At 36.4% G+C, this 26335-nt stretch overlaps 1 protein-coding gene across 4 annotated transcripts in view; it reads right to left on the bottom strand.

Annotated features, from left to right (window-relative positions):
* Positions 1-26335, bottom strand: part of fstl5 (follistatin-like 5) — a 175550-nt gene that overhangs the window by 93632 nt on the left and 55583 nt on the right. For all 4 annotated transcript variants that reach the window (XM_044126833.1, XM_044126834.1, XM_044126835.1 and 1 more), the window contains one exon: positions 23623-23871. In XM_044126833.1, the coding sequence (XP_043982768.1) occupies positions 23623-23871 (249 nt within the window). The remainder of the gene's footprint in view (positions 1-23622; positions 23872-26335) is intronic.

The following is a 26335-nucleotide window of genomic DNA, read 5'->3' as shown; positions in this document are numbered from 1 at the left end:
CTCTGGGAGAGATTGCCTTTCTATATTGCAGTCTCTGACAGTGCTGTTTCTCTGTGGATGAAGTTGTAATTTTCTCCCCCCCCCATCTTTCATCTCCACAGAAGCTCTGTCTCATGAGGTACTACCTTTCCCCCTGTGCCTGGAATAGGATCATTTTTAACCAAGAGTTAAACAGTCATCTGAAATGTGACCATTATTTCCATTTACCAAGTCACTTTATTACAATAATCTCAGAACATTTTGTACATTACAAAATAATTCTAAAAGAAACCCTATTCATAAGGATCCCCATTGATCTTCCTTGGCCATGACATATAACATTTGAAAGTAGGTTGTCTTTAAAAAAAAAAAAAAAAGACCTACATTATACAACTACACACCTCAAATTTGACAGGGAAGTAGACTGAGATGGATGGCAGACAGAGACAGAGAGGGATAATGAGGATAGGGAGGGTTTGTTCTGCTCTCAAATCTGATCCCAGTAGAGTTGATTACACGGATCGTACTCCGTCACTGGCAGGTCTTGTTGATGACATGATGGGGGACAGTGACAGGAAGCCTGAACATACCAGCAATGGGCCATCACATCAACTCGGATGCAGGTTTATATTTAGAATGCAGCATGAGAAAAGTGGGGAATAGAGTTATCATGTTTACTGTATTTTAGGGCACAGGTATTATATTGATTGACATTTTTAAGAACATGGAGATGGGGAATAAATGATGCCACCAGGTTATTTAAAGTGGGAAAGGAAATAAAATGATTCAGGGACACGGTGTAAACTGCTGAATACATTGTATATCATGTAGGCCAAATTTAGCTTTGGTTTCATACAAAGAGATGACTTGTTTCTGTACACTTCCTTTATCACCCACCTGGCTTGAGCCACACTTTCCACAATACTTCTTATGGTTCTCTCAAATTTGCTTTTCTTTTTATCACACTAGATCTATAAAGTGTGCAACTAATACTTTTCCGGTCAACAGATTTACACATCTATGGTCTATTGATCTCAGACGGTTTTTTGATTTGTATTTGTTTGGAATCCATTGCCTGTTGGGTTTGTTTTAGGACCTGAAAGACCCCACACATAAAAAAATTGAAAAAAAATCAAAAAAATCAGATATTACAATTTTGGTCCTACAGCATCATTTTTAATGGGGAGAAAATTATACAAAAAAAAACTTTTGTTTTCTCCACTTTGCAGTCGTCTTCAACTTTCTGTCATTTGACTATCTGACTTTCCATCAGATTCCACAGACAGCATCCTCATCTGTCCTTGGGGAACACCCCACATGCTGGGATTTCAGGCCAAGACAATCCAACAGGTTGAGTGTCCCCAATTTGAGCTCGGAGTGGTCCCAACATCTTCCCAGCCAGATTAGATCACTCTTAATACACAACACACTGAAATATCTTCTAAGATTATCTGTAGAACCACCATATTAATTGGACAAAACATTATTTTGTATTGACCTACCAAAAAAGAACCCAATCAAATACCTTTTCAGTGTTTTCAGTGGTAATGTAAAAAATAGGGGGTACAAAGGTAGTCCAATAAGCTGTCACTCGAACCTGGAAAGATACAACCTTGAGTTAGAAAATGAAAACATTTTCAAATTTTCTTTTCAAAATGACATCACAATAATTAATGAGTCTTTAAAAAAAAGTATTAACGTATAATACTTTTTTGTTCCAATCATTTATTGAGTTTACTCAATTTATTTAATAAATGTAAATATATGTCAGTACATTTATATACATTGGTAGCATGCATTTAAATGTATGCTACCAAGAGAGTAAGAAAAATCACAACTTTGAGGTTGTCTGTGGCACTGAAAACATCTGATGTTTTCAAGTCAAATTTGAGGACATAGAGGGAACCATTTTGTTCAAACTGTTGGGAAAATTGCTCCAGACATATAGTATTCACTTTTTACCAAGCAGAAGTCTTTGCTCTGAAAGCATTTCCCTTTTCCTCTGGATCAGTGTTTACCTCAACCGATGTTTATTTTTCTCCCGAGTGCATCTCAGCTTCTAATAAAATGTTTGTGCTGCATGAATAAACTTTCAGCACCAGGAAGTGCTTCTTAAAACATGCACAGAAGTCTATTCAGCTTCATAGAGCGACTAGGAAAATACAGTCACTGGCAAACATATCAGTCATCAGCCTCTCAGAATAAAAGCAATTATTATACTGACCAGCTGTAACGCTTTCATTATTACTGTTACTCAGCAGCTTTGCTTTATGTCCAACGGTGGGGTCAGCATCAGGTTACAGGATGGTGGCGTCATTTATCCACCCACTGGACTCCTAGCTGGGAACCATAACAAGTTGAATTCCTATAGATCAGTTGCTCCACATATGCCCCACTCTGCAGCTCTTATTGATCTGTTCATAAAACATTCAGCTTCACAACAAGCAGTGGAAACAAATGTTTTAGTACAACATTCACCTGCCACCATTTATGTGCCGACACAAATCTTTTAGTTTTATGACCTCTCAAAGCTGAAAGCATCTTGAGTATGTTAGTTATTGTAACTGAAAGACAGCTTACAAAAAAAATTTAAAAAGTGCTGTTGAGAAATATTCTAAAAACATTTAACAATTGTTTGTGTACAGGAACTAGACAACCTTTCTTGGGCATATGTTCATTAATCTTTGTCATTCTTTGTTCAGCAGGTCGAATCCAGGTCAGCTGGATTGTTCATCTACTTATAAAATGTGAGGTTGGTGAAGACGATTCTCACCTGCATGATAAGCTCAGTTATTTCTGCATCTGACAGATATTCAAACTTGGTACTCATGTGGTTCTTGGCCAAACATCAGGGACATTTCTGGCCATTTGGGTGCCCTGAGCACAAATTCTGAATCATTGTTACTTCGGTATTGAAAATCATGCTTTGCTATGTCTACAAAAGAGAGTGCACAGTTGAGCTGAGAGCCATTGTCCACACAGGTGTCTGCCAAATTTGAGGTTGATAGATACAACATGCTGGACACATTTTTAATTTAATGCGTTATGATTATTTATAATGATGAGCCTGATGTTTTTATTGCCCCCCACAGTGCAATGTGCGTGGGTGAAGCGTTGACACCAAATAAAATCATTACGCACTGAACTCTGGAAGCAGAATGCTGTGATAAAACAAAGACGTTTGTCTTTAATTATATTTATAATAAAAGCATGAAACCTTTTCAAACACAACAGATAACCATTGTTTAATTAGTTTTTTGTACAGTTATAAATGTAGGTCTCTGCTTTAATGAGCCAGCAATTATTTATGCAACCATTTGTGCTTTTAGATGTTTGGATAAAATTGGTCAAATTGTTTTTCTGTTCATCGGATAATGCAACACTGGGTCGGATAACAGAACAATGGGCCTGATAGATTTCACTAAGAGCTTTAATACACGCTCAAAACACAACAACCACCTCTATAAAAAATAAAAAAAAAAAAAAAGTAGGTGACAGAAGAAAAAAGAAAATCAGGGAGCAATGATGGAAGTGTTTTCAAGATAATGGCTCAGACTCAATCACTAGTGCAAGACGCAAACATGGTTCTGAACAAACGTTAAAGTAAATAAACCGGAATCAAGATTCAGTGTATTCTGTTAGGACTGTATGTCATAGATCAACACAAAATATTGAAGCTCCAGAAAAGGGCATCATAGACTTTACAGTCATCTTAATCTAGACTGCATCTGCTAAATCAACAAACTGGCATGAAATTAAATTTGTGAAATTTTGAACACAGCAAATTCTAACTTTAAATTACGTGCATGTACAGTACTTGGTCCTAAGAGTCGACCTGGTAAAATGGACTTTACTCATTAGCAGAGGTAAATAAAACTTCTTTTAGGACAATAACAAAATTATTCTGCACGGTCAACACTTTATTCAGCACTACAGAGGGCATGAAAACCAAACATGTTTAATTGGCTAATTTGTCATGTGACTGTTGGGATCTCAGGGTCATTCCTCTGAAGACGTCTCTGATAGAATAATTGGCCATTTCAGGCTCATAATGAACATGCAAATGACTACATGTTGCTTTGAAGCTAAGCAAGCTATAAATACACACATTGATCAAAGACACCAGGTCTCTGTGTTGAGGTGTGGAGACCTCCAGGGATTTCAGATTTGTATACTTGACAGTGAACCATTGAAAAATAGCATCAAGTAGAAATCAGAAGAAATTAGATGTGTTGCTTCCAAAGGTGCAGAGTAAAGATTCATTCCTCATTGTTTCTTGGTTATGTGGGTATAATATATATATATATATATATATATATATATATATATATATATATATATATATAAAATAAAATAAAAAATTGTTAATGTGAAACCTCTTATTCGAAATCAATGCATGACACTTTTTACAGCAATACCTATTACTATCCTGTAGTCATCCTTTGACTAAGATTTCTAGGACTGTCATTTGTGCTGACTTAGTTGTTTTTTTTTTTTTATAAATTCTCCCTGTGGAATATATGGCCCACTTTTTTAATCCTATTTTACTTTATTACTCCAAAAGAGCAACTAAAAACAAAACAAAAAAAAGAATATATTTAAAAGGAGGAAACTCCCTTTGGAATATCAAATTAGAAATGGCCATAATAATAAAGCTGATAAGGCACAAAACACATTTTTCAAACTATTCCTAAAAGTAGCTTTTCCAAAGCTGCAGGAGTCTGGAGTGAATAAGTGATAAAGCTATTAGGGAAAAATAGGTGACCCATTAAAGGAAAACTGCAAAACAAAGTATTTTTCAACAGCATTACAGTTCTGTGTGCAGGTACACGTTTCTTCTTCTGCATCTTAAAACAAGATGCACACTGCATAAAAAGATCAGCTTCCTTTTAAACCACACTAAACTTTTTCTGTTAATATTAATAAAATGTGTTTTATGTAATTGATGTCAGAATAGAGAGAACAAAAGAGTTTTATTTTCGAGAATTGTATTTCTGGATATTTTGTAGAACTGCTTTTTAAAGTGCTCGACTTGGTTCAAATGGCTTTTTCTGCATCTTTCCATACAGATTTTGGGAACATGCCCTATTATGATCTTTGTACTGTCTCCATTTAACTCAGTTTTTGTAAATAAACCTATGAGGTGTTTATGGGCCATGGCATCATTAAATGGGCTTTCCCAAATTGTTTCTGAATTTTACCATCCAAACTGATCAACTGAGGCACATACATAAACTCAGACACTTAACAGCAAAACATAATTTACATCAAAATAATCAAGAGATACGAGTTATTACGAATTTATTTTTAAAATTTTTGCTTACTCTAAATTATTTAGCTGTCTTTTAGAACTTCACTTTTAGTTCATAACTCCAAGTCTAGACAAAGGGCAAACTAAAATGTCTGCCTGGTACAAGGTGTTTCTACTAAATAGACAGATACACCCTTCAAATTCTAAGTAAGATTGTAAACAAACTTCCCTTTAAAATTGAAGTTATATGTTCATACATTATAAATACTTGCAGAACATCCTGTTTACTGGAGTCAAGGACGCGCAGACAGTTATGGATCAAATTTTAAAAATGGGATGACATTGCTAATGTCCACTATCACACACTTCCATTCATCAGTGAGTGTCATCATCTTGAAAGGTGTTCATTGCTTTATGGTTGATGGTGCCTTTACATAACTTGATATGAGAAAAAGGACAATGACAAAGTGTAGGAACAGAGTGCATTAGAGTTACAAGGTTATTCCTCCTGGAGGTCAGAAGTGAAAACGGAGACATGGACAAATTATTTGGAAACTTTACAGAAAACACAAAAGAATAACAATATCTGATATAACGTGAAACCTAAAAGCTTTAATGGCACTGTTTCCACGTTTATTACATATTTCACTTAAATGAGACTTCTCTTTTGATTGCAATCTACTTGATTGCATTTCCACATTCCATCATCACCTTTTCACATTTGTATTTTTTTTTTTTTAAACACGTCTGTCTCTCATGGTTTTCAGTTTGTCTTGCTGCTTTTAACAGCATTGTATGTTGCATACAAATACATTTTGACTGTATGTCTAATCAGTATTGGTCAGTTCACATGAAAACAGCAAAGAGAAAAGATGGCACCCATATTTCAGATTCTGTGGCCAAATTTTTTCCAGCAATCACTACCAAAAAGTGATATCTGTGCTTCACAGTGAAATGTCAGATTGTCAAAAGGTAGCTCACAAGAATAAAATGTTCAATAGGATTAGGATCTGGGCCCAAAGAAAGCAATTTAAGTGCAGTTAAATGTTATCCTCTCACTCTGTATGTTTCGGGTCTTTACCCTTTTCGAGAACCAGTAATCCCCAGGTAAGGCTGAGCTTTCTACAATGGCATAAATGTGAAAGAAAAAAAAATCCACACCAATAAATTTGCAACAGATTGAATAATATGTATAAATATATGTGTAATATTCTACATTTACCAACTGGTTTACACTCAAATCCACAAGAATCTCTAACTTTAGGGGTGGAATAAGTTGAGATTAATAAGCAGAAAATGCATTGCAGAAAACTTTTGAAGGTGCATGTCTATGTCTGACTGGCCGGTAGCTACAGGACCGGAGCAAGCCAGCTCTTCTTAAGAAGATGAATTTATTTCAGTTCCAACAGAAACTGATCGGAAAGATTTCTGCTGCTTGACAGTCCATGTTTGTGCTTCCCTTCCTGATATGCCAATATTCAGGTCTGCAGTTCAGACGGGACAGTTACTACATGCACTCTGCCATTCATATAGGAAATAGCGTTGGAAGTCATGTCGAAATAAGTCTCTCAGGAAATATATGTTTATGATGGTAGAAGAAGTTTTTCTACATAGTCCAATAGATGCCTCTGTCAATGATACGCTCACATATACACAAGTCACATCAATTTCTAATGATGCACCATAAGAGTCTCTGGTCAATGCGCCTTTCATTGATAAGCCTGGATGGTATTCCTGATTTTCCAACAAACAAGCAGATATCCTTTTTTCCCCAAAACCGACAGAAACCAAAACTCATCCGACCACAAAAAAGTATCCGTTAGCTTTCAGTCTATTTGAAAAGAAAAGTGCTATATGTGCAAGGCAATGTATGAAACACTTACCTGTGTTAGAGAGTTGTAGGTTACACTTAGGGCTCCAGAAGCAGTTACATAAGATTTCCAAGGCCTCTAAAATGTAGTTATATTGAAGATGATGGGAGAACTAAGACCATTGTGTAAGGCTTTCCACTCAATCTTGTCTAAGGCCTTAAAGGTCACACCCACATAGTTATTTCCAAGTTCAGCTTGCATGTTTAGATAGCCATCCTTTGAATCTTTTTGTAAGATTGTAAACAGCACAATTACTTTCACTCTGTTTTTTTTTTTCCTTTTCTCTTTTACTTTGGTTATTGCCTGAAAGTTTGGTGAATGCATCATTTTTAGGTGTATTTCAAATTAAAACAAATGATTGCTTTTTTTAAATTATTTTAGTAATTCAGTCAATAAAATTAAATAAATTAAAGAGTGAGGATTTTCAAATATTAACATCTGTCAAATGTAATGATTATAGCTAAGACCATAAACTAAAAATCAGGTTTCTCCTGGAAATTTCAATATTATATTAAACAAATACAAGACTTGTAATACAGGAATGATCTTGGTCATGTTACACCCCGCACACTCTTGGAGATGTCTGCTGACTTGAAACTAATGATGGTAAGACAGAAAAGAGAAGCTTAGCTGTCTTCCAGAATATCTTAGAGCATCTCATGCTGCCTTCTGCTGACAAACTTTATGAAACTTTATGGAGATACTTATTCCATTTTCCAACTGGACTTGGCACCTGCCCACACTGCCACAGGTACCAACACCTGCTTTAATGACCATAGTGTCACTGTGCTTGATAAGCCAGCAAACTGGCCTGACCTAAATCTAGAAAATTGATGGGAGTGTTGTGAAGAGAAAGATGACGGACACCAGATTTAACAGCCCAGATGAACTGAAGGCCTCTTAACGCAACCTGGCCACAGACCGATCCTACTGTGAAGCACTAACCCAGGAAAAGGGAACCTCAACCAGGCCCAGTTCAGTGAGGATACAGGATTCTACAACGTATGAACATACCTGCATTACCACAGTAAGTTTTCATTAGTATTTTTCTGTCATAAAATAATGACAGAAATAAAGACTGGAAGGATATTCCTGTTTGTACCAAGTTTAATCTGAATTTCACTTTTTGAATTAGGGCTGCACAGTGGCGCAGTTGGTAGCGCTGTTGCCTTGCAGAAAGAAGGTCCTGGGTTCAATTCCCGGCCGGGGATCTTTCTGCATAGAGTTTGCATGTTCTCCCTGTGCATGGTGGGTTCTCTCCGGGTTCTCCGGCTTCCTCCCACAGTCCAAAAACATGACTGTCAGGTTAATTGGTCTCTCTAAATTCTCCCTAGGTGTGAGTGTGTGTGTGCATGGTTGTTTGTCTTGTATGTCTTTGTGTTGCCCTGCGACAGACTGGCGACCTGTCCAGGGTGTACCCCGCCTCTCGCCCGGGACGCAGCTGGAGAGGAACCAGCAACCCTCCCGACCCCATTTAGGGAAGAAGGGTGTAAAGAAAATGGATGGATGGACTTTTTGAATTAAATTTGTCAATCAAATTTACTTTTTAATAAGGTCTTGTTTTATTGTGCTAGATCCTTATGGCTACTCATGTTACCACATTAACTGCAACATTATTATTTTCCAATAGTTTTTGCAAATTGAGAGAAATTTTATCTCTGCATATTGTAATCTTTTTATTGCTTCATGTAGTGTGTGTCAGACAGATTTAGTGTATTACTTGTACTTCTGCATTATAAAAACCATGTCCAGAGTGTTGACAGGTTACCCTTTCATCTCACTGCACTAATTTTGCTAATCATACCAGGGATGTTGTGATGTTGTTGCCATCCTCAGGTCAAAAAATAAGTTTCCTATTGAATGCATCACCCAGACAGACAAGCAGATTCAAGTCTACCCCTATTTGGAAAACTCAGTGCTGTAAATAATAAAATGATTCAGGTAACTTTAATATTGGACTGGTGTGGCTGCTTAGACTTGTCAAACATAATAGGTTACAGCTAGAGCTGTATAATTATATTGATTCTACAATATTTCCCCTAACCCCCACCCTCAGAAAGTATCGATTTTTCATCCGTGAGTATCAATATCTTAAACCATAGGGTTCCATATGCTTGTACAGTCTTTTTAACATGTCTGGTTTGTGATGGCATAGCAGCAGGAATCTGCCTCCCCCAGTCTCACTTTCAACTTGTGCTTAAAGTGCACATTATAAACTACACACCAGTTTTTAAATTGTGTTAATAGATCGAGTGAAACCGGAGTTCTGCTAAAATAAGTAAACCATATTTTTCCGAATGTCAAAGAAATGTCAAAAACCGTCTTTTCCGGTTATGTGAAAGGGAATGAGCTCCCAAATGTAAAAAAACGAAAAGCAACATTAGATTCCTTTGTTTTTGGAAATCTCAAATCTTCAATAAATAACGATGGGCAGTATTTTATTGCTAAGAAACGAAGTGAAGTTGCACAAGTAACCGTGAAAGAGAAGCAGAACAGAAAAACGGCGAGAACGGAGCAGCGGCAAAAGCAGTGAGATTGCAAAATTAATGCAAAGTTTGGATATCTTAGTGACTAGTGGCATCCAGTTTGTAATTTGTTTTAAGCTTAGTGGTTTATGTTTGGTATATAATGGATTACCTAAAGGATTACCTGGAAAACAAAGAGGGGAAACCCACAGCTGCAGTCTAGGCGCAGTGAGGATTGCCATGATGACGATGGCAGATTGATCATTCTGATTAGCAACTGACAAGCAGGGGAATGATGGCACTGCGCAGCTTCAGGGAGTCGATCACTACGGGGTGAGGCAGAGCCACTCCCCCAGCAGCTAGTAGTAAACAACTTACAGCCACAGCTAATTCCGGGAGCCAAGGTAGAAAAGCCTTTTCCCTATAGTCCAAAAGTCTTTTTGTACTCCAATACGTAGCCACAGTATGTTCAAAAGAAAAACATAAGTGCAATCATTTGCATATTAAGAGTCTACAGAGGCTGATAATCTCCCCACTCAGCTCCTGGATCTCTGTTGAAACTTTGAGTTTTATGTCAAATCCACATGAATTAAATGACAGAAACCAACTTTCTCATTCCATCTTTGATTCATTTTATCCAGCTGTAGACTGTTAGACTCTGTACAATCAGAGTCAGGTGTTGTGTAGTTGGTGCTTTTAATCAGTTTTCAGTTAATTAAATCCAAGTCTATGGAACACAAAATGTCACTAAACTCATTCTGTCCTTCTAAAATATTTCAGAAAATAGTAAAAGTGCATTGAATTGTATTGTTTGCCAAATTTGTGATATATATCATATCGTGATCAGAATATTGCATATTGTATTGTGAGATTATTGTATCACTACTCCCCTAGTTACAGCTGCTCCAGAACTATTTTTTTCATGTGTATTCACCTAACGTCCACTGCCAATGTAAGAGAAGATTATATTTATTATGTCATAAGTCTAAATTTCAGTGAAGTACAGAAAAAGAAAACATAGGTTGCTTCTTTTCACCTATGGACTGCTGCACAGCCAATTGTCTTTTCTTGCCATGTCAAAAAACAGCAAAAGTTTCACTTGTTCAGATTATTACATTTGATTTACTCTCATCTAACCTTCTACAAGCACCATATTGTATTGTATATTAATATTTTTTTTTCCAGCTCTAATACATCCCTCCTTAATGGTGTGTGTGTGATTTGCTTTCTTCTTCAAACAACGAACAGTGTGGTGACACCATTGTGCCATCATTTCCCTTACCAATTCACTTTTCAACAAATGAGACTGTGATATTCCCCACGGCTGAGACATATATCCGCACTGGCTTTTTGCTGCATTTGTCTTCATGCAACTTTAATAAGGGAGGCAAACGGTGCCATGTACATATTGATAAGACTATCATTAGCCGATGGCCATGTCAGAGCAAGAGAAGACAGGACAATCTATAAAATAATGACCTCTTTTTTTACTGTAATTTTCCAGGGTTGATTTAGGACAGCTATGTTCTGTTTCTTAAGCTTCTTCTGTGACAAATTTTGATGAAAAATTGATTTTTCCCACTTCAAAAAGGGACATATGAATGGACGGTGTCATATCCCAGACAGTAAAACCCTTTGATTAAATCCTATTAAATTGAGGCAAAGAGAGTCATGGCACCATTTATTTCTCATTAAAATATGTATTGTGTGTTTTTAGCAATTATCATCATGAAAGTAATCTTGTATGACTTTTAAGAAATGTCAGACATTAATTGTCACATTCATCATTAATGGGACAATTTTAACTTTCACTGAGGTGAGAAAAGCTAAAAGTGCTTTGGAAATGTTTTCCTCTCTTAGCATCTAGATCCTTTATAATGCTATTTTTCCATACTTTGTGTTTGATGCGAGTGTGACAAAGCTTTTATGACAAACACTTTCAGAGAGATGAAAAGCTCAGAATGAGACATTGCTACAATGCAACGATGTGGAATTGGGTGAAATTCATGAAAGAAATAACTTTCTACCACGTGGCATCCCACGTTTTATACACAAATCAGGCAAAACAACCAGGTCAGACAAAAAACACCTGTCTTCTCTTCATCTTGGCAGCTGTTAGTGGGTTGCCAGTAAATTAACATTTGTTTTAAAACCTCAATGTAGAAGCAGGCAATGAACAGTATAAGCAAGTTTGAAAAGGGCTTAAACTGTGATGGGGCAGAGCACCTCCTGTTCCCAGACTGGACTGGGTTACTATCAGCCAAAAGTGTGCAAAAAATTAGCAGAGGTGAACTGGCAAAAGAATCCTTGTTGCACATGGGGAGCAAATGTTGGTCCCAGGTGGGACAATGGATGAGTAACCGTAGCTCAAATTAAAGAAGGTAATGATGGTTCTGACAGAAAGGCCAGAATAAACAGTTCATCCCAGGATACAACACACAGTGCTGCAAACCAGTCAAGGTGAAAATGGTATTCCCTGATGGACTTGCCCTTTTTCAGGGGGATAATGTGCCCTGCTGCAAAGCAATAATGGTTCAGGAATGAAATATTTTCCAGATGTGAATAAAAAAAAAAGTAAATAAAAAATATAAATCAATCCACTGAGGCCACACCTAGCAACCCAGAAAACTTGAAGCAATCATACCCAACTTCAGTCATCAGTACTTATTGCACTGAAATTTTTGGATGCAATCCTTCTCCAGCACACCTGAATCAAATTGAAATATGGTTAACAGGACTTTGGTGGTTTGGAAAAGGGATGAATCTAAAAGTTTCAGGCTGGCAGCTCCCAAAAGTCAAAGTAGTGGTGAATTTTTTTTGCAAATCTAACTTAATTTAAAATTAACAAAACAGGGTGCAAGAACTCCTGTCCTCTAGGTCTTTTAACAAAACAAAAATCTTTAGCAAAGTGGCAACAGTGAAATGACTTTAAAACACTCCTAATGTGAAGCCTTAATGAGCTGCATTATGCTCAATAACTCATATTTGTTTTGGTTGTCTGGCAACAGAAACGGTTCATGCATGAATCTTCTAAAACAGGTAACAACTGGGCACAAAGAAAATGAAGCAGATGGTAGCCTCTGGTACAACTACAACTGCAGCTACTCTTAAATTGTGCATACATGTCCTGCTGCTGAGGGAACATTGTCTCAACAGAAATAATTAAACCTTAGTCTTTCAGAGATGCTGGAAGTACTAAAGAAATATAACAATTGCTTTTTTTATTGAGTTGTTTTTGTCAGACTTGTGGTAAGAAAATGGGGTTAAACAGTGGCAATCAGTCATACAGTTAGGAAGTCACACATCACACATCTTCTTCTCAAGAGAGAAGATGGAAAAAGACTTAAGTGCCAGAATTAGGACACTCCATTTTGAGATCACTTTGCTTGAGCCAGCAGCAATGTGAATAGATAAATAAAAGCACTTGCTTATTAAATGGTAAATGCACTGTTTCCAGTAAAACTGACCACTCAAAAGATTTAACACGATATTACTTGCTTATTAGTAGTTTGGATCAACGAAAAAGTGCTTGCCTCACGCTCCAAGGTGAAGCTTGGGTAAATAGACTTTGACTTACTTTACTGTTATTGACACAATAGTAAATTTGGTAGCAAAGTGTATAAAGTGCAAAGTGTTCTTTGTATAAATGAAAGCTCTGATTCAAAGATTTGTCAAATTTGCATAAACAAGTCTAAGCAACACTCTGGGTATGTGTTTGCTGAAGGAATTACATCATAACATCATGTAAAGTTCAAAAAAGTTGATTTAACCAAATGAATTGATTTTGATTTGGAGTTATTTGATTCTTTTGAGAAAGCATCTGTTGTGAATTGGCATCATCTGAAGTGAATTTAGGCTTAAGAGAAAGCTGAGCTCACAAAGGAAATCGCCTCGGAACAGTACAGGTTAAGACTAGTTTCTTCCAGGGTAGTTTTTGTCAGAGCCTGAAAACAAGTTTGGCTCCAGCAAATAGCTTTGTCTGGAGACAAGTTCCAAATTACTTGTCTTTGGTCAAATGTGGATAAATTGGGCTCACCACACCTATTCTCTGTCAATTGAATCACAGCTTCCTTCTCCAAAAAAATTATTTTTCATCTAGGAAACAAGATTGAAATAAAGTGTAGCTATGGAACCTATTTAAAAAATTGCTGGAAAATAAAGGTCGTAAAAAGCTGATAGTCCACACAGTTGAAATTGACCTCCCACTGGCAAGTAAGCAAAAAGTGTGGTCATTAAAAAAGGTGTTTCAGCCTATTGTAGCAAGTACCAGATAAAGAGCTTTAACAACAAAAAACCCAACCCTGTTTTGCATGATAAAATCACTTCCTTCATCATGCAAGCTTTTTACTTGTGAAGAAAAAACATAAAATAGACCATCATGTCTGCTTTAGCTGCAAAATACATCACAAAGTACACAAACCAACTTCAAAGTCAACAGCACCGAGACCTTTTAGCAGACAATGGCTTGGACGTCCTTGCAAACTTAATGATTCACAGGTCTGGATTTTAATGAGGGGCTTGTTCTCTGGCTCTGCTGTCGATGACGGTGCCAGGGCTCGTGCAGGGGTTGCAGCATTAATGGCACCACAAGAGTCATTAAAAGAAGGCAAGAACACACAGGAGGTTACAATTCCCCTTACTGCGTACAGGCTGAGTTCACTGGAGTGACTCTCCGTTGGGAAACGCAAAGACACATCGTTAAGATAGAGAGTCTCTGGAGGACAAAAAACTATGATGCTTCATGAGCCTGTTTTTCTTGGCTGGGCTCAGGGGAGTGATCTACAAAGAGTTTGTTCGACTGAGAACGCCAGGGAAGCGGTTAAAAACAAAAGCTCAACATTTCAAGAAGAACCTACTTTCATAGAGACAGTGTAATCACTAATGTTCAGCCAAGGTTGCATGCTTTATTCTTGGTTTATTGCAAAGTATTCAATATAAACATGTTGTACTCTTAATTAATTAAAATGTAACTCGGATGTTTGTTTAAAAGAAAACAGACTAAAATACCTCTTTTTAGTTGTTGAGCAAAGGTAAAATATAGTCAGTTAAAAATAGTCTCATAAAAGAATATGAGAGAGAACCTGAGGAAGCAGAAGTTTAGAGTGACATCAAGGAGTCTCTTTGCCTCAAGGACTTTATCATCCTCAGAAATAAACCATCCAAATACCAGTGGAATTATGCAAAAATGCTGGTCAGCTATTGAATGAGAGCTCTGACAACTTTAAAATATTTCACTTAAAATCTTACATTTCACTATTCATGGTAAAATAGTAATTCATCTAGATCAACTCAATTTAAAGGAAATGTGTAGTTTTGTGTGAAAATAGGAAAGCAGCTTCAAATAATTTATTTGAAATGAATATCTGAAACATTAAGGTTTTTAGTTGAATGGAAGACCATGCATCATCAATGCAAAATGTAAACTGATTTTCCATCTTGATAATAATTTGAAATAAGATTTTTCTTCCCTCTTCGCTCAGAAAGGGTTAACCAACTCTGTCTGTCTGTCTGTCTGTCTGTCTGATCATGTTACTGCAACTGTCCTTCGATTGTCCAGTCCTTTGATTTCCTTACACAGCTCAATTAATTTTCTTCCCTAAGATGGAGTCATATTGATCTGGAATTCAAACACAGGATTTTAAAAAGTGGCTTATTATATAGGCCCAAGATCACATTTAACATCATCATCATCATCATCATGTTTATTGCTACTAGAAAAAAAGTAAATTCAACTGGGAAAAAAAACAATTAAAATTAAATACATTTTGACTTTGCTTATTTCATGTAAAAAAAAAAGTTATTTGAACCACGTTCATGGATTAAAGAGGAAATTGTTATTTTGACCAAACAGTGATGATTTTAATTTCTGCAGTTGATATTTTAGCTTAGGTGGTTTGTGACTTGGAATTCCAAAGATGTTAAAATAGTTTGAATGAAATCAAAAATTACTCAATATGTTTCCCCCGGAGGAGCTGGAACAAGTGGGTGGGGAGAGGGGAGTCTGGGCTTCCCTTCTTAAGCCACTACCTCCCCGACCCAAACCCAGATAAGTGGAAGAAAATGGATGAATGGATGTTTTTGGCATAAAGACAGCCTCAGATATTTGAAGAAGGCAACAAATCTACAGGCTCAAGAGACAAGAAAGGTCTCTTTATATGGAAACTCGTGCATGTTTTCCTAAAATGATTCTCTACATTACCGACTCTTGGTTAGACAGTGGAACTTAGAAGAGGGGCCTGGCTTGTTGTGCATTGAGACCATTTTCAAGGCAAGACACAGTAAAATGATTCTTGAGGATCTGTAGATGCAGCAAATTGTTTCCTAGTGGCTAGAAAAGTTTTGAACTCTTTCTAATTTGATTTTCAAATGGAGTTGGAGATCAATTCAAGCACCTTGTGGCCAATTTTAATTAAGTATATTTACCTAATTAAAACTGTACATTATAGATACTTTGAACTTGTAAATGATAAACTTGAAGATGCTTCTGTATGCATATACTTAAGCATATGTCATTTGCAATAAAGGAGTTATATTCTATATACACTTCATACAGATATGATGCAATATACAGAAACAAAAACAAATGAATGATCTGCTGCAACATAAGTATATGATGCAATGAAAAAAACAATAAATAATAAATCTAGAGGCAGTGGTAAAATATATTTATTAGGAGCCGTCTGATTTTCAAAATGTATACTCTCCCTGCAATTTACCATGTACAATGCACTGAAAGCAGCTACTTTTGTTTTAATCTTAGCTCTACTCTCCTTTGGTCCACAGTGATTCCAGGCTAAAAAATATATATAAAATATTCACTATCATGTGCATATTGCCCTTTGCAGATCGGTCAGGCTTTTGTGCAGCACTTAGTATTCAATCAGATCTGATCCTGTTTTAGTTACCATGCTGTGCAGGAGGAAAATGGGGGTCAGATCCTTTCCCCAGTGCTAATGAGAAACTTCAGTCAACACATGGCTGTCATTTTTTATCCTGTCTTTCTCAGCAGATAAGCGTCACCGTGAGGGTCTGGACGATAAGGCCTGTCCATTTCCATGTTAAAAAAATTAAAATCATCCAGCTGGGACCAAAGCCGATAGTGATTCAGCTTCTTTCCATACGGATGTCACTTCTAAAGCAATCAGTCAATGACTCCAAGATTGAACTTGCTCGGGGGACTAATCGTCCGTCTCTTAAATTAATACTAGGCAGAATTACTTCATTGATCAAGACATGCCCTCTGCATGTCTGCTGATATGTTGTCTCATTAAGTCATGAATATGGTAAATATCGACAACATTTCATAGCTTCTCTGAATGAAGGTACAGCAATGCGTCTTGTTCCCTATGGTGGCTTGCAAAAGTATTCACCATATTTATAATTTTTCAAATTTACATCACATTACAAACACAAATTAAGAGTTAATTTTAGGGGGATTTAATGTGATAGACCAACACTAAGTAGAGCAAAATTGTAAAGCAAAAATAGAAAAACTGTTTTCCAGAATATTTACCAAAAACAGTAGAGTTTTTATGTTCACCTGTCTTTATTTATGTATAGCAAAACAGTTTTTGGTGAAAAAATTAGATCTGGATGTAACTTATCTAAGAGGAGTCTACCGTTATGCAATATATTCTCAAAATAATCACAGTTCTGTGAGAGCATTAAGGGGAATGCACAGTGTGAGGGTGGATCTCATCACTTAACACTCGTCAACTGACTTTTTGTCAACATTTCAGGGCTAACTTAACTTCCAGAAGAACATTGAGAATAAATCTGCAACATTTTCATCTGTTTGAATGAACCTAGTCAAATCAAATTGAAAATCCACAAGACCTGCTGACAGACACGCTATCTAATTTGTCTAAGTTTGAGATATCTTGCAAAAATGGGTAAAAAAAAATAAAAATAAAAAATCTTAGATGTGCTAAATCAGCAGACATCTTCCCCCCCAAAAAATTTACAACTTCTTAATTTCAATCTATATATAACAAAATGTTCAAAACTTTTCATTTTCTTCCACTTCTAGAAGTTGTTTTTTTTTTTTATCTATCAGTTAAAATCGCCCCAAACAGCATACTGAAGTTTGTGGCTGCCAGTAAACTTAAGGTTCAAGGGGTTGGAACACTTTTCCAAGATATTATTGTTTTACAAATGCGTAACTATTTCATAACAGAATATCTTAAAACCATAAAAACAAACATCAAATAAGTCTATGGAAATGAAAAGTAAATTTGTCTAAAGTAGCAATGTTATTCCTCTAATATTACAACCCACATTCTTCTTTCTTAAACACACAACTTTGTAGAAAACTGAATGGATTTTTTTCATCTAAATGGATAAAAAAATATGAATTCAACCAATTAAATTTACTCTTGCATTAAGACTGTACCTTAGTGAAAAGAAATCACAAAATATTAGAGAGAGATAATATGCTACTGCGGATTTTGTTTGGCCAATCTATAGGAAATATGGGTAGAATTGTGGCAGTCAGCAGAGCATTAGAGGAGCAGGTCATCAATCTGGGGCTGACAGTTCATTTAAAAACAGCCTGTGGTTGTAAAACTCAATCAGTTTAAAGCTACTTTAACACACAATGGTCCTTTTGCAGCTGTCACAAAAGGCATCAGTTCATAGGAAGTACCCGAGTTCCCCAAGATAAAAACTGACATGACATGATAACATTACAATGTCTTTAGATTGTTGGTTCATTAAAAGGGCTTTACTGAAATCACTGACATAATGTCAATTGGATCAGGTATGCTGGACAAAGATTACTGTATATTCAGAGCAGGACCAGGGCTGTCAAACAACGATGCTTCATAATTTATAACCCAGTCACTACAATACCGTTATGCTGCGCTAACGTTGGGTGCTGCTGAGGGCCAGGAGGTGTGTAGCTGCCAGTCAATCTAATTATAAGGAAGTAAAAACTCTCATTTCAAATGAATGTGTGATATATATATATATATATATATATATATATATATATATATAGATTTAAGCTGTGCATGTCTACACAACAAACAGAGGCGCTGACATTTGGTCAAGACAGGCATATAGTCACTGTAAGATAGTGTGGTCAAGGATCCTCAAGGTGAACGAAACAAACTGCATCAGCCACCAGTTCCAGAGTTTTCTGATGAATTTTATTTAGTTTTTAACTCTCTGACAACCATCTGCTCTCCCTTGAGCTTCCAAAACACTGTTTTTAAAGCCAATTAGCAACACACCTGCACATAAGTGGACCAAGCCATAATTAAACAGGTAAAAAAAATCTAAACAGAAACTAGCATAACATTATTAATCTAATTTGCAAACTCATTAACATAATGAAATAGTCTGCAAAATAAACCCTGTAAAAGAAGATAACGCCAAAATTACTTTAAAGAAAAACAAACAAAGCAATACTACAAAGAACCCTCTAACCTGTAGAACCCAGCAAGGTAATCAATGACATCATTCTGCTGCAGATCTACAAGGGACAATGGTAAGTAAAAAGGAACACAAATACCATGAATATACTTTGAAACCAAATAAACAAGTTCAACCAATAATCCAGAAGGAGTAGCTTTAAACTAAACATATAAACAGATGAAAACTGCAACATAATGCTAACACAAACAAAACCGGGATAGTCAATGAAGCAAAGTTGCAAACTATTGTTTAAATTTAAGCATTATGATCAGAAAGTAAATGTATCGAAAATAAGGGACAAGTGGTGAACAAAACTGAACCACTTTGTCAAAATCATTTAAAATGCACTTTAAATTAAGAATATCCCAGTGAATGGTCATATCAGAGTAGACCACTATAGTCAACTCCCAGTACCTGCTCTCACCTTACTCTAAATTTCATGTTATGTCCACCACAAAAGACGTGAACAAAATTGGAGAATGGAATGTGCCAACTGGTGTTGTCAACACTAGCTTGGACACACTTTAAAACCAGAAAATGAGAGAAGTGTAGTTGCTACTTTCAAGCTTAGCAGTCTGCACTGTTCTCGAGGCAGCAGTGAAAGCACGACATTTATTGTCACCAATTAAATTTAATATTCTCTCTGCTGACTGAAACTGAAACTGAAAGCGAGAATGGTAAAACAACACACTTTAAAGGTGAACCTAAAGGTGAATCATTTCTAAGGGATAGGAATATGGCAAAAAAAGATTACAGTGTATCCAACCTGTTAACTTTGGTGCAATATTTAAGGTTCATTCACGCAAGTTCAGTTTAGTTCACTTTAATCCAACTCTAGTTTGTGTCCAAGAGAGACTGGTTTGTTTGAGAGGTGTTATTGTCCAATCAAACTTTGATCCAGAACAAAAAAGCAAACTTTGGTCCGCCTACAAACCAAGGTCTCAGTTTGGTTGAAGTGAACTCTGGTGTGATTTGAACACATATCTGAATACCAAGCAGACCGCAGACAGACTCTAAAGGCAAAGACCAGAGATTTGACACAGTGCAGTATGAAAGCACACTGTAGTATCTGAAAATGTAACAAATAACTATTTTGGACCTCAATCAAATCGAGTTTACCGGACTATCGGATGTGCAACAGTCCCTGCCAGCCACAGACAGAAGGAGATTTCAGTTCCTTGGTATGAAACACACTGATTGAGTTCTTTAGAGATTGTTAATATGGATTGTAAAATGAGGATGCTGGGCAAAAATGTTTTATTATGACAAGGCTTCTAGTTGGACCATGAAGTGAAAAACCAAACTTTACCTCCACTTTAACGTCTCGTTTTGCAGGTACATATCCTGGATTAAGAAGAAAGTTTGAAATTGTGACACTGACAAAATTAAATTAAGAATAGACAGAGAAAAGTTTTGTTGTAGTTCAGACACATTGTCCTTTTACTTATTTCTCTCCCTTTTTGCTACAGCATCCACTGTAATTAGTATGGATATGCCCAACTATGCAACTTAAGTTATGTCATTATGTAGTGATTTTTACAACACGAGATAGCTCCTTCTATTGTTAAGGAGTTAAAGATTCTACACAATGGTTGACTTTATGTATTGCTCTAGATTATCAGGCCATTGCATTGGTGGAAAATTACTATTGTAATCATTATAATCATGGTTTGTCTTCAGCTTTAAACGGAGCACTACCTGAACAACTTTACTAAAGGATCTTTTTTAGACAAACCAGTTGCATTTGAAAGTGATATCCTGGAAAAATTACTTTCCTCAATATTACTGTGAAATGCTTTGTGCTTAGTAACCAATTCTAGGGAGTATTTACCGTCTGACCAGAACACAGAGGCGGCAGCTGTGGCAGGTGTAAGGAGCCACAGCTGCCCATAAATAGCCAAAATATACAAATATTTGAGACCCCTTCTAAAAATGCTTAAAACTGCCGAACAGTAAATGTACCTCAAAATGTACTAACCAACACAGCAGAAACCACTTCAGGACTACTGCAGAAGATGAGATCTGTATTCTTCCTTTTCTCCACTCTAAGGGGTTCAGCCAATCAGCACCAAAGGAAAATGAATGGCCTTTATTTTACTTAGTAATTTTATTGTTTAGGCTCTATTACTGTTGCTCAATTATTCATTCTTTTTGACTTGCATAGATCCTTTTGTAGCTAATAATTTCAGCAGCTGTGTGACTCTGAGAAAATCTTTGTTCCCCTGTGTAAAGCTTTAAGAAAAATATGGTAATCATAGTTTTATTTATTTTTACACTTTTAAAACTCGAAGCCTGCAGCAGTGATTTCAAATCAACCAAAGGGGGATAAAACTGTTCTCTCCCTTGAGTGGTCCTCCATTGAATAATTGATTACATATCAGTCACAGCGAAAAGAAAACCTGGCGAGACTGAAAAAGGAATGAAATGGAGAGAAAAAGAAGTTGTGTATCTTTTAGTCCTCCGTTGGTTCCCGTTGATCTAATATTGATTGCCCGACATTGGTCAAATATCCCATTCTGCATCTTGAATACCGGGTGAAGAAAAGAAGGGAAGAGGCAGTCTGACAGGACAAGGTGCAGGAGAAAGGCTGATTACAACCATCACTCACCAGGGTATCATTGATCTCCAAGCCTTTTTCTGTGATTGAGATGACTCACTGGCTCTGATTGTTAACACTAGCTTTACTTGCATTGAATTTTTTTACACCCTTGTTGTATGCCATCTCATGTGGCACCTTCAAGATCATTTATTGTGGTGGGAATTTATTATTTTCTAAATTGTACTGACAGCTTTTATGTCTAAACAAAGGATTTTGTGCAAATGTTTTTTTTAGTCTGAAGTGTTGCTTTGTTGTGGCAAACATAGAAGGTTTTATGTGTCAGGATGCATAGATCTAAGAGAGCCCCTCTCCCCATCTTCTATAAATTTACTTTTCAAAGTTAACAAGTAAACAGGAAAACTGAAAAAGACTTGCTACATTATGCATTTGCTCTCTGAGTGTTTTGTTGCTTTTCTCTTTGCCCAGAATGGAACAGCAATGTCAGGAGCTCTTATTTCAATGATGTCTTGGATCACAAGAATGGAGAAGAGCCTCATTTCATGGGACTTGGAATAATTGCAGTGTTTATACACGAACCGTGGTGAAGCATAGTCAGGATTCTCTGGGGAAATATGAACAATATAGAACCATGGCCCTGCCCCTACTTTTAAACAGAGTTGTGGATTTGAAATAGAGCTGCTATTTTCAGATTGTGTGCTTTATTCTCAATGTTGCAACATCTACGCTGTGTTAAAGGAACGTTGTTTTGCCAGTAAATCACAATCTGGGTACTGTCGTGTCCTCTTTGTTGCTGATACGCCAAACAAGTTCTGCAAGTGTTGGTGTGCTTTTACTGCAGTTACCAAAAATGCAATAACACTCATGAGATGATGATAGTTTTTTTTGACAAATTTCTCAGTAAGAAAGTGCTTTAAATGTGAATGCAAAATCAGCACTGTGTTGCTTTAAAATATGTAAATAGCCTAATAAAACAGAATGATGTCATGTACCTAGTAAAACTTGTCTTGCTGTTATATGTAGAACTTCAGCTTTACTTTGGCTAGCTAAGTTGAAATAAAACAAAGTACCCCAATAAGGTTACTGTAAACGTAGATCTTATTTTATAAATCTATAATCCTTACTAGGTTACTGTGCTAAAGGAATTAAGGAGTCTGTCTTCTGAAGCTATACGTTTTGCTTGTACTGTTCAGAAACGACAGCAATATTTGTCCAGCGCAGATGCACAGAGAAATATTTGCCCTCCACACAGATTGTAATTTTCATCTAAATGCAATTTTGTAAATGAGGACAAATACAGTTGTCCTCATTTACAAGTAAGGAAGTAAGGACTGCAATCATCAATATTTACTCAAGTTTTCTACAGCAAATAATACATAGCGCAGACGTCTATGGACATTTCGGGCTGAAGCTGGGTGGGGTTGACCTTAATCTTGTCTAGGCCGGGCATCAAAATGGCTAGAACCGGCTCTGAATTGCTACATTGATCCACAACTTTCCTCACAATATTGTGATGACATGCATTCACAGGACCACAGCCACCCATAAATACCTAAAATCCACAAATACTTAAAATGGTTATAGATGCCCCTTTTAATGGTTCAAACACTAAATATACCTTAATATTCACCAATATGCAAAGTGTAAACTGTCTTACTACCACAGAATCTAACATCTACAGTCTTTCTTAACTCTTCAGGGTAAATCACCGTAAAGGTTGATTGGTTGCTTAGCAGACACCAGCCAATGACCAGTTAACATTGTGCCTAGCATTCCAATTTCACAAACCTGCATTTTCTGTCAAGCATTTTAGATATGCTCTACAAATAAATTCATTAGTAAGAAAATTTCATTTTCCTCAAAAAATTGAATAGTGACCCAATAGGCAGGGCTCCAATACGATAAAAAAAAAACTACAAACAAAAAAAAATCACACAAAAACACTTCAGATGTAATGTCTTTTTCTCACCATAAACTCAACAAAATGTAGATCTCTAATTTTACAGAGCCAATTTCAATGGTCTTACAATAAAAGCTCAACTAAACGATCCATCACCAAAGGAAGGTCACACAATCACTTACCTTTGTAGAAGCACTCCTCGCTGTGCATGATGGTAATCCTGTGTCCTCGCAGACAGGAGGCCCGGTGGAGCTCGCAGTGGTTTTGGTACAGCTTTCCATCTGAACCACACACTGGTTTGTAGTGTGGTTTGCAATGATCCAAACACCTGCACTCTCCTTGGTCAGTCTCATGGTTGATCACACAATGGCGTCCCAAGCCACAGTATTTATGCACACATGGACCTGGATAGCTGCTGTGTCCCATAAAACCTAGAGAGAACACACAATGGGAGAAAATGAATCCATTTATGTTTGATGTATTTATGCATCTGCCAGAATAGATGAAAAACCCTGGATTTAAGCTTCTATTTTCAGATGAATATAATTTTTTAAATTCACAAGCTGCTTGATAGGATAGCACTATCAGCAGTGGAAGGTTTATTTCTCACCAGACCACCAGTCAGTCACATGCATGAATAATGCAAGACGTTCTATCAAAACCATCCACTAAAAGGTACAAAAAATTTATTTGGACATACAAAGGCACCACTGAAATGATTTGTGTTTCTTTAACAAACTTGAATTTAACATTCATTTGCAGAGAAAACTACCTTTGTGTGATAATGATTTTTGCTACAGTAGCTCAGGTTGTTCTATTTAGGAAGATTTTTGGTGATTTAATGACTATTTCAAGTCTTTTACTGGTGAGTCAAAATAGAATAATACATTTTATTTGAATACATGCCAAAAAAGAAAGAAAGAAATCCCATGCAAAGGTGATAAATTCTATCTTCAACTTTTCAGGCATGGCCTTGCACATAAAAGCTCCATTTCTGATGTATTCAAAGTGTTTTATTTAATGAAAAGTCAAATAAATACAAATACAATACAATTTTACCTCTCCATGGACAATTAAAAAGAAGATAAAGCCTTTTCAAAATATCTCAAGGGTTGACGTCTTCTACAATAACGTAGATCTAAACACTTACTGGCTGGAATAAATCAGAATCCATATCTTAAACACAGTGGTTGACTGCCAGAGTTATTACATGCTTTAATAAATTTGCCTTTAATGCAGGAGTGGATGGACAATGTACAAATACAGATAATATCTTTGGTAAGGCAATATTTAACAACTGGAAAGTGAAAAATGTGAAATAGTAGGGGATTTTTTTAAATTGGAGACTACAAGAAAGGTAAGCTGGGATCCCAAACAAACAAAATACATTTACTTACTAAAGTAAATGGGTCCCCCTTGGAGCAATTCTGTTTGTGAAATTGTGACAAAAAAAAAAGAAAAAAAAAAAAAAAAAGGTTAAAAGTAACATAACTGCATAATGAGAAACGTTGGGGAAAAAAAAATTGTAAATTGTACCAAGTGGTCCAATGACAGAAACCTACATTCTACAAGTAGCATAATAACATTTTTAAATGTACGTAGTAATTCAAGTAGCAATATCTTTAAAGCTCTGTTGACTTTCTTTGAGTGTAATGTTAAACTGAAACCAAAGAAGCTTGTTTTGTAGCAACTTCATAGTCAACATGCACATCCGAGTCATTTTCCTGCTTCTGCTTCATGACGCCTTCGACTGAAGTCTTATTTAAACAGGAACGCGCACCCATTTATACAATTAAAGCTCTTCTGTGCATCATACAGGTGTTTAAAACAGGACATTGCCATAAAACAGTGCATAAGCTTCCTCTGCCAATGTGACTTACTCCTCACATGTTAATTTATGCCTTGTAATCTGCATTTGAATGAACACTTCAGACTGAATGACCTGAGTAGGAGTAATGTGTGCCAGGGAGAAACTAACATATCTGGAAACAAAGCGATTCAAAAACGGTGAGGACAGAAACCTTGAAGATTTTATTCAACATAAAGGTAGAGGTAGGGTGACCAGATTTGGGTTTCTGAAAAGGAGGTCACTTCTTTTTTTGTTGGCGGACGAATCCCGGACGATTTTTTGTTGGGGTGGGGTGGGGGGGGGACGCTATGTAATGTGTTTTGAGGTAGTTCACCAAAATCCCGGACGATTTTGAAATTCCCCCCGGACATTTTTTTAGGTCTGAAAAGTAGGACATGTCCGGGAAAAAGAGGACGTCTGGTCACCCTAGGTAGAGGCATAGAAGAAAAATGAGCAGAGTTACAGCACAGCAGATGTGGTGCTAAAGTTATCACTGTCTTTAAAATTACTTCATTTCTGGGGCAGTGAGGGTAATTTCTTTCAGAAATATTCTGAGTGGTTCTTTCCAGAAATGGTTTTATTCTGCTGTGCTCTGTGGACTTTTTGATCTGTATAAACACTAACAAGTCTAGACAGGCCTCGGTTTAGTTCACACACCGTAAAACAGCTTTTCACACTTAAGACAGTTCTTTTGACTATCCTTAAAGAGTCAAGGGATACGTTGGAAACAGAAAAATAAAATACCGTTAGGTTTTACTATTACATGTTGATCAAAAGGTTATGAAAGGAGAAAAAAAATTTTAGATTTAATGTGTTAATACTCATTAAAAACTTGTATGCTAATTGTATTCAAGAGGTTTTAAATACAGTTTTCAAATGTCGCTTTTCAGAAAACCTTATCCATCTGAACAGTCAAATACACATTAAGGTCCATCCATGTTTTCATAGACACATTAAATAAGAAACAAAGAAGAAGCTGGAAGACATTTAGACAAACCAGAATCTGCATCAGCATCTGTCATTTATTTTTATCTAAAAAAGAACAG

Source organism: Gambusia affinis, linkage group LG09, assembly GCF_019740435.1.
Source record: "Gambusia affinis linkage group LG09, SWU_Gaff_1.0, whole genome shotgun sequence".
NCBI lineage: Eukaryota > Metazoa > Chordata > Actinopteri > Cyprinodontiformes > Poeciliidae > Gambusia > Gambusia affinis.
This window is presented reverse-complemented; position numbering and strand designations above follow the sequence as displayed.